Source organism: Bombus impatiens, unplaced genomic scaffold (assembly GCF_000188095.3).
Source record: "Bombus impatiens unplaced genomic scaffold, BIMP_2.2 scf_0036, whole genome shotgun sequence".
NCBI lineage: Eukaryota > Metazoa > Arthropoda > Insecta > Hymenoptera > Apidae > Bombus > Bombus impatiens.
Window position 1 is genome coordinate 760,696 of NT_176455.1, and position 9,459 is coordinate 770,154.

The 9,459-nt window shown below is 33.0% G+C and overlaps 3 protein-coding genes across 5 annotated transcripts; 1 reads left to right on the plus strand and 2 right to left on the minus strand.

Moving 5' to 3' along the window:
• The first annotated feature begins 70 nt into the window (after window positions 1-70).
• LOC100744518 lies at window positions 71-5,977 on the plus strand. 2 transcript variants are annotated; one of them, XM_033322358.1, is made up of 5 exons: window positions 71-183; window positions 518-582; window positions 4,907-5,239; window positions 5,628-5,781; window positions 5,859-5,977. In XM_033322358.1, exons 1-5 carry the CDS (start codon window positions 159-161, stop codon window positions 5,918-5,920), a joined length of 639 nt encoding a protein of 212 aa, XP_033178249.1. In that variant the 5' UTR covers window positions 71-158; the 3' UTR covers window positions 5,921-5,977. The 2 variants fall into 2 exon arrangements, with proteins under 2 accessions (XP_033178249.1, XP_033178246.1); XM_033322355.1 differs by having other exon boundaries at window positions 5,628-5,886.
• LOC100749507 lies at window positions 2,127-4,896 on the minus strand. Its single transcript, XM_024369802.2, has 5 exons — window positions 3,895-4,896; window positions 3,421-3,507; window positions 2,717-2,801; window positions 2,560-2,648; window positions 2,127-2,494 (listed from the first exon to the last, which is right to left on the minus strand). Exons 1-5 carry the CDS (start codon window positions 3,958-3,960, stop codon window positions 2,297-2,299), a joined length of 525 nt encoding a protein of 174 aa, XP_024225570.1. The 5' UTR covers window positions 3,961-4,896; the 3' UTR covers window positions 2,127-2,296.
• On the minus strand, window positions 5,978-9,172 carry LOC100749625. Of its 2 annotated transcripts, none has more exons than XM_003485085.4 (7): window positions 9,016-9,172; window positions 8,233-8,467; window positions 7,340-7,469; window positions 7,047-7,258; window positions 6,841-6,987; window positions 6,231-6,404; window positions 5,978-6,153 (listed from the first exon to the last, which is right to left on the minus strand). In XM_003485085.4, the coding sequence occupies exons 1-7, from the start codon at window positions 9,029-9,031 to the stop codon at window positions 6,045-6,047; spliced, it is 1,023 nt and encodes a 340-aa protein (XP_003485133.1). In that variant the 5' UTR covers window positions 9,032-9,172; the 3' UTR covers window positions 5,978-6,044. The 2 variants fall into 2 exon arrangements, with proteins under 2 accessions (XP_003485133.1, XP_024225568.1); XM_024369800.2 differs by having other exon boundaries at window positions 6,231-6,431.
• Window positions 9,173-9,459: the final 287 nt, after the last annotated feature.

Sequence of the window (9,459 nt, forward strand, 5' to 3'; positions counted from 1 at the left end):
TAATATTGATTTTCAATAGATCGATAGTCAACTATTCAAATTGCTTGCGATTCTCGATCGCCATCTTGGATAATCTAACAATGTGTATCGTCACATAAGATTTCGGTTTCGTTTTTCAGGTGCAAAAAACTGGTGAAATTGTACATTCTTCGAATTCAATGGTTTTGAAGGTAATTGTTATTGGTAAGTAAGAGCCTGATATTATTATTCGATAAATTTTCTCAGAATTACTGTGAGATATTTAATAGAAATGATATATACTATATTGGAGTAGTAAGAAAGATTGAACAATTATGATTATAAAATTTAAATTAATGCATATTAAAATTACATATATGCAAATTAAAATTAACAAATGCTACTTATAAATCGGAATAACTACCAAACAATTAAAGTGATATAAGATATTGATTTGTTTAATCGATCGACATTCAAAAATTTTTTCCGATTCTCGATCGCCATATTAGATAACATCTAACAATGTTTGTTGTCACTCAAAATTTCGCTCGTCTTTCAGGTGCAAGAAAGTGTGCTGAAACTGTGCATTCTTCGAATTCAATGGCTGTGGAGTCATCCTCAGTGGTAAGTAATGTTTGATTTTATTATCAGAAAAATTTTTACAAAATTGCTGTGAGATATGTAATGAAGATAATTTATAAAATATCAAAGTAACAAAGCAGAGAAAAATTATAGTTATAAAATGTAAATCAATGTATATACGAATTAAAATTAATTATATTGCCTATGAATTGGATTTGAAAGAATTATTTAAAAATGAATTATCCAGTTATATCCAATAGTTGATTTCGAATAGAGTTATTATTATCTTCAATCGTACTTTTAATCGGCCTTAAACGCGTTTCAGCAGAAACTTGATCATTGATGTTATTGCAAAATTCGATAGGTTTTTTATCAGATTTCAATCTTTCAACACCAATGTTTAATTCGTTCTTAACATTATTTTGGTATATGAATTTTTTATTACGTATAGCAAATAATTTTTCTTTAGCTTTTTCCATGGCAGAATGTTTTTCGTTGTGATAATTTTTCCAGCAATGTTGGAACCTTATGAATACATCATTCCAAATGCAAAGTTCCTCAACTGAAATGCATTTATATTAAAATTTAATATAAAATTTAAGCAATTAGAATAATCAATGTTTGTGTAATGTTATTTTATAATATACGGACGTGTGTGATTTTTGTACCGTATAAAAAGAAAGTCGTAAGTATAAATATTGCAGTAGGAAGAGTAATGTTAGATAGAAGTTCATTGGCTAAGTTTAGAAGCGCTGGTCCTTCACATAAAGTCATTCCTTTCATGGTATCCACCAACCATGGTAAATATAAGTAAGGAATATCATATCTATCAGCAAACGTCATCATTAGAGTAGTTATCAGTCCAGAGATTATATTTGTTACCAGTATTATAATCTTCAAATCTGAGAATAAAGTTTTAATTTTTTTAGACGAGTTAGATTTCAAATGTAAAATTTTCAAATTTTCGAATTTTTAAATTTCAAATATTAAAATAAAAAATTTTAAAAATTGTTCTAAAATTTTAAATTTAAAAATATAAATTTCATATCTTTTATATTCAATCATGTTTTCCTCGAAGATATAAAACAAGATGAAGATTTTTAATAAAGTGATAAGTTTTACGGTAATATTTAAACTTTGTTACTGTAATTTCGCCGAAAAAGAGCGTTAAATGCGGCCGATTTTGTCACTGGATTCCCGTGAGGGTAACGGCCTCCGGCTTCTAAAGTGATACAACTTAAACAATATATTGCGAAACACATCAGTGCCATGTACAGTGCTTCTACCTAACATTGTATAATACAATATTAATAGTAATAAGAAACGCAAGATATATTTAATTACACGCTAGTTTAAATTTTTAATATTTTTTCGTACCTTTGACAAATTTTTTACATGCCGGTTCTTTCCATTTTCTTTCCTATTCTCTGTGCGTGCGTATGTAACATTTTTTTCTAATTTTAATGACATTATAACAGGATTTTATCAACTTATTCGTACATGATAGAACCATTAGGTTATGAGCAAACTGCAATCCACGTGTTTTTTTAAATTATATATGTATATATATATATATATATTAACAACAAACGCGAAATTGGTACAATACAGTAAGTAGTCTGCAATTTCAAGTATATACGTCGTACGATTATCCTTTATTATATCAAAACATTGTGTACAAGGTTTTACAATAATTTTAATAATTCAAATTGCATAAACATTTTCTGCTATCAAATTTTTTTTTAGAATTAAAGATTTAACGAGACTGCCGAGCTTGTCTATGGAACAAACAAAACACTTGAAGCCAATTATGTACGGTCAGGACGGATAATAAAATTTCGTCGCGTTTTATGTGAAGTCCATCCAAAAATACTTTCACACAGAATACAGTGACCTCCACGATGATCACGCACAATTGCATTAAGAGCCAGGGTGTATGTAACATTGGATATTCCTAGAAAAAAATATCGTTTCACTTTAATATGTCGAATTTAAGGGAAATTTCTTCGAATCACTCACTGTAATTGCTCCCAGCATGATTAAGGTGTAGTGCTCTATTCCCAGAATCGACGTCATTAGCTTTAGATCTCTTTCCACATCCAAAGGTACTAATAATAGAACGATTAATTGTTATTAAATTCTATTCTAAGACTGTTAGGGGAATTGAATAAATTACCGGTTTCATTGTTTCTGGTTTGCGAGGGTGATCTGACTGGCAATTTGCAATTTATTATGCGGATGATATCAAACGCTGTAATCACCTAGGTCATTAATTAGGCAGTGTATTTGTAAGATTTTCTTCCGTATACAGTATTGTGCAAAAGGCTTAATTTTATGATGGTAATTTATCATGATTTTAGGAAATATTTTAACGTAGTTAAAAGGAACGAATCTTCTTTTATCGTTTCCTTAGCTTATATGTATATTCTTTAAGAATATTTCGATACTCAATTGTACATTATATATTGTAAAATACGTGTAAAATGATTTAAAGTGTATCTTAAGAATATAGAAAGTGAGAGACGTATAAATAAATTATTTGAAGTACTAAAGATAGAATGGAAGATAGTAGGAAATGAGTTTATTGCAAAATTACCTAACAGCATCGCTAATATAATTCTTTAAAAAAAGATTCTTTTCTAATAAATTACCAATAATTCCTGAAAAAGATAACACTTTTTGGGAATCAACAACAAATCTAAAATAATATCAAGTTGCACAATACTGTACTTCAAGATATTTCAAATAAATTTAGATTAAACATTTGGTGAATCGAATTTAAAAGTTCACGAACCACTATCTTCGTTCAGACGAAAGAGATTCGTGAACTCTTGTGTTTTATTATGCGGAAATAATTAAGGAGTATTACGATCGACTAACGGTCCCAATGAGGCCGAGTATGATCACGTAGATAGAATTTCCCATGATGTAATGGTCGCACAGGGTGCACGCTAGTTGTCCAAGTCGCTAGAAAATTGTTACATAAATTATCTACCTGTTTCTCATCGTAATGTCACGAACATTACCAAAGCTACTAACTAAATATCCACTACGTTCGTTAATTTTTCGTCTACATCGAAATCTCATGATTATTCTCGTCAAACTCTACGAAAATGATTCCAAGCTTGACCCGGAAACGAGAAAAAGCAATTCGAATTTTGATTACTATTTTCTGGAACCGTGCCAATTATTAACTCAGAGAATTGATCTATCCTAATTTCGACAATTCGTAATTATTCCAACCAAGTTTCACGATTCAACGATGTATTGCCAATCAATTAACCGGTTTGCATAACGATGAATGCAACGTTAACGACGTTATCCACACACGCGCACGTGTGTTCATGTACTCACCGTATTTTTGTTTCCAATCAGCGCTTTCAGATTGGAAAGCACAGAACGTTTGCAACGACGTGCCATTCTCTAAGTTCTTTTCTTATTCTCATAGCCGAAACGCTCGAGCAATTTTCTGCAAGTGAAAAATAATTCACCGAAATTTCCCCCGAAGGTTATACACGGCTTATCATCTTATAATTTTGATTCAATAATCTTCCCTCTCTGAACAATTTGAATAACGTTGCATAATGCGTTTCACTTCAAGGAGCCTAGGTCTGTAATTTTCGATTCTCATTGAAAAGAGGAACAAAAAAAAAAAGGAAAGGAAAATTCTCACGATGAATGTGTATTCTGGTAAAATTCAATCGATACACGACGAAGTAAGTCCTTAGAAATTATTTCATTGTTTCTGGTTAGATGAAATTTTCTGTGAGAAAGAAGGTTTCATTTGAATGGTTAAGTTACCTCCTTGATTCCCTGACGGGTTACAAAAGTTTCATTTCCCATCTCTTACTGTTCTTGTATTCCAACTTAACTTCACATAATAATAATAAAATAGATATAAGGATAAATGTAATAACACTTTACTGATACTTTAATATTTTACCATGGTATAACAAAAATATCTTATAAATTAACATAACGCCTATTTTATCTATGGGTGCATAAATTTCTTTTTCAATAACTGTCCTAAAATTTCAGTGAAAGTGGGGGTGTAGGTGTTAAATACAAAATTTATTCTCTTGGTCTATGAACATAGAAGGTTCAAGGGGAAAGTGGTAGGATAAAAAAATCTTTGACTTGTGGGGACTATGGATAAAGTTATGTTTTAATGGAGAAAGCTGTATGCTTTTAAACATTCAAATCATTCTGCTTATTGCAGTGCTGTATGGCTCACATAAAACCTTGACCTATTAGTTTTGAAGAATGGAAGCAAAGGCGAATGAAAAATCAGAACCAAATCTAAAAGCGAATAATCCAAATAATTGGTTACTGATGGTTAATCTGATGGAATCTGTTTTTCTTTTAGGCAACCGATCATGGATTTCCCCCGCGAAAATTTAAAACTACTTGTCCTTCTACGAATGAGATAAACATAAAGGAAGGGAAACTTGATTCTACCGAAACTTCTGAAAATGAAATACTAAGAATTTTTCAAGCTTTGTTGTTGTCTACCTGTATGTTACTTCTGAATTATCATAGCGTCCGTTATGGTCGGACAGAGTATAGTATCTTGGAAAATGGAGAGATCGCTCCAGGTTATGCTCATAAAGCTGTGATCACTTTGACCCTAGGCTACTCTATGCCTTATACGATTGTTTCTTTCTTCGCCATTGGCATGCTTGCTTATTCTTTGATCTCGGTGAGAACATTTCATTAATTTTGTTATTTATATAGATCTACAACAATAGAATATGTTATTTAGAATAATTTCATTGCTGAACTTTGTCAAAAGAGTTGATGGTTTGCTTTTGTTGAGAGAAATTGTACCGTAGTGGGATAAGAAGGACATAAAAATTGTTCTAAAACTATGGATTTTTGTTGCACGCTATTACTATAAGATATATAGTATATATATATATATACACACTACAAATTATGCACACTATTGGTTAAAAATTTCGAATTATTTGTATCTACCTTGAATCACTTAATTTTATTATCAATTTAAAATTAGTGCTACGAAGAAATCTTTAAATCTCAAATTTTTGCCTGGTAGTGTATATCTCTAATAATTGTAAATATTATAGAAAAATCCACGTTGGAGTCTCCCATCGATAGTTCTCTATCTGGCTGACTTGGTTTGCGGTATCAGCGAGTCCATTGTCGCTATTTGGTTATTTTTCTCCTATTTCCCATTATCGACCGCTCTGTCTTACACGTTAGGCACAATTTTACTGATATGTATGTTTCAGACCCTTAACACGTATATATTTGCTTTTCGATCATACAGTACTCGAATGGTAAATTTTGCCATTTAGTCGGAGAAATTTGGATGTGGCTGGGCGTCCTTCGACTGTACGAACATAGAACCTTCAAATGAAGCATAGGATCGACATTCACGAGGAAAGGAGACAAATCGAACGAAAGAGCGAATACATCATTTCTCTAAAATTATATTTTATAAGCTACAGCGTGTACAGTTTGTAATAAAAATATATCAGTCGTCACGTGATATGCGTTAGTATACTCGAGTAAACGATAGGGCAGTTTAAAGCATTCGTTGGACACTTTGGGCTCGAGTTTAGGATCCGAATTTCTGGACAGTAATACAATCTACAAGGAAATATAATTATTTTCGCGTGCGGATGTACCAAGATTTTTATGTCCGACTTTTATCGACTCAATTTTACCTTGGACAATATTTTTCTACCGCTTCCTTCAATGTGTATTTTCCATTATGGTTGTTCTTTGATATTTCTTGGACGATGAAGCCCATGAAAGCTTGACATGGTACTCCTGTTAGCTGAATATCGTTTTCTGGCTCAATAGTTGCCAGCTTGTCTGGTAAACACTCGTCTTTATTGCTGTTCGAAGAACAAAACATAATCGACCTGAATTATTATTAGAGTATCGATGTTTATGCAGATTCATATTTTTGAGAAGAAGCAGAATCTAATTAAAAAAAATGCAACTTACGTAGATATTCGTACATTACCAGCTAACTGTACCAAATTTTACAATTTATATAAATATAAACGAAATAACAGATTTATACTAAGCTAGCTAGAAAATAAAATTACCGAAAAATATGTAATTTATATTAAATATTGACAAGTGTCCTAATACATAATAATTATAGCTTGTAGTGTACTTTGAATATTTTACAAATTTTTGCACATTAAATGCATTGTGTTTTGTGCAAATCTAAATTAATTTTAGATTTTATAGACGTATAAACACCCGTCTAATTATTTAGAACAACGTAAAGAAATTTTACGCAGATAAAAATGTTCTGCTTACTTGCAAAGATAAGTTTTCATCGAGTCTAGATTGCAAAACATATTCGGTTTGAGGACGACACCAGGAACGCTCCAAAGCAACTGTGCTTTGGCTGCGATTTCCAGGACTTGGTCGTCCAATTCTTTCGCAATTTTCCACAGTTTCGAGCTGCAAACAAAATCGTTTAAACCGTCTAGAATAATGTAGAAGTTTATAGTCGATCTCACCCTTTGAAGAATTTATCGATCGATACATTGACGTTCCTTATATTTCCATTTGCAAGTACCAATTGTTCCCTAAGCCTATCCTCTCGACTCGATATCCAGGAATGATAGTTATTTGAATCGTTTAATTTAGATTCCAGTCTTGTTCCATTAATACTTGGCTGATTCAATCTTCCCTTATTAGGCTCCTCCTTTATTAAATTTATCAGGTACACCTACGATAAAAATTCGCGTCACTGGCGTTCTGGAATTTGGACAAACGCTAAAATTTCAAAGATTTCTCTCGAAGGTTTTACGTTAAAGTCTGGATGTCTTCTGGCCGCAGTTTCTATGTAACAATAATCCGTCGTCGACCAGTTCTGATTATCCAGTTTGAAGAAGTACGCATTGGATGCTCCGACTTGTAGGTTCGAGATTCCTCCTATTCTAAAATATCGAATGATTTATGGAACAACGTTGATATCAAAATTTCTGCCTTGTGTACGGAAATCGTTGAAACGATCGATATAGCGCTCCTGGTGGAAAAAATATAGCGAGACTGGAAAAATTCTTTTGTAACTGCGGACTGATTTTTATTAACATGGTAATCGCTAAGTGGGAAATTTAAAAGAGCAAAATCGTACAGAATGCGCATAATGTATGAAATTACGCAAAAATACTCGAAATAAAGTATCGACACAATAATATTTGGTAGAATTTGGAACGAATCTCTATTCAAGTTCCACCTTTTGGTAATTCAGTTATAAAAATAATAATTTATAAATAAAAATTATGAGTCATTGTAAACATGAATTTACGTAAACATCCGCAGTTTAGTGATTACTATAGCGTGTAGACGATGACAAGATGGTTGATACAGCGAGATTTTCTTAAACTTTCCTACGAATATTTGTTAAGCATTATGCATTACCATCTCTTTGCGATACGCAAACCTATGGACACGCGACGTTCATTCTTTGGTAACTTTCATATTTTTTGGTATCCGAGTAGTGAAATTAGAAATTTGCGAAAAGTAGCGCTGATCAGTTTGGCTTTCAAAAAGTTCGAATAAGAGTTTGGCTTTCGAACAATTCGAATAATAAGGCAATCAGAAATTCGATAGACCGATTATTAGACCTATTTAATGCTTTGATTCATGATCTCACTGTATCCTTTCCATCAAGAGTATAATAAAGAAACAGCTAGACACCTGTTACCGACAACGGTGGGCGCACAAATAGCCACCGTGAGGAAGATCAAGAAAACCAGGCTTCCTATGATTAGACAGGCTGCCAGAAATGCGAACATTACATCCGCTGGCCATTTTCGTAATTGATTTACTACGCCTTTGATTATCGGCGTTTCACAGGGTGTCTCTGTAAACTTGGCGAACTTATCGCTGTGATTGTCCGGGTAAAGGAGCGACACGTCCTCTCCAAAGGGATCTGTTGTTTTTGACAGAAATATGTAGAACGTTTGATACAAACATGTAGAATATTCGTAGATTCGTGGAACTTGTTTCTTAAATTTTTAGTAAGAGGAACAAGGCTTCGTTCATAGATAGATATCTTTATCAAGTTTCTATGTCCAAATATCGCGAAACGAGAAAGGACGAGGTGAAAATTTCTTTCTTAAAAATTCTTTTTAACATCTTACTAATTCTAATTATTCTAAGAAACGTAGAATTCATGATTTGGAATCAAGTTTCCTAAGGTTAAGAATTAAAAGAACATAACGCATGCGATGAAAATAGTATCAAATAATGATACACAACGAAACCAATTTGCTCTTCGCTGTCTCAGTTCGTCGATTATTATTATTATTTCCGATTTAATTTTAACTTCGAACCGGCCTTGCCAAAAAAAAATTACCACACGGTAAATTCAATTCAGTTCTCGACAGTGAAAAATTTCCGAAATTCAAGCGAAAATACTGTAAGAGCGTAAACGACGATAGTAATGGTCTTTGAAGCGGCTTCTCTTCGATCACTTACCCTTCGTGCTCGGCATAATGTCGATACTTTCACACTGCTAATGTTGTTCTCCTCTCTGGCCGTTTATGCAGTTAGTTTCGTTCGCCAAGTCAGCATTTCGTAATAATTGGCCGTATTTAAATTGAGTGACGACGATTTGCCAGACTACGGAGGTGGACTGCGTTGCGCTGTTGGCATAATGTTCAAAGTGGAGCATCGAAAACGCGTTCCCGCCGACGAAAGTACGCGATATGAGAATCTTCGCGCGATAAAATCGCGCACGTAGGTTATTCGGCGATGATTGCTTGTTTCTCGATATATTAATTTCGATGGTCACGCGATACTATCATTCTCACGTCCTTTCGCTTATCAGACGCGTTTCCAAGTGAATTGGTACGTACAACGTGATACACGAAGGATCTCTTAACCTGTGAACTTTAGTTTCAACAATCGTTTACCGGGGCG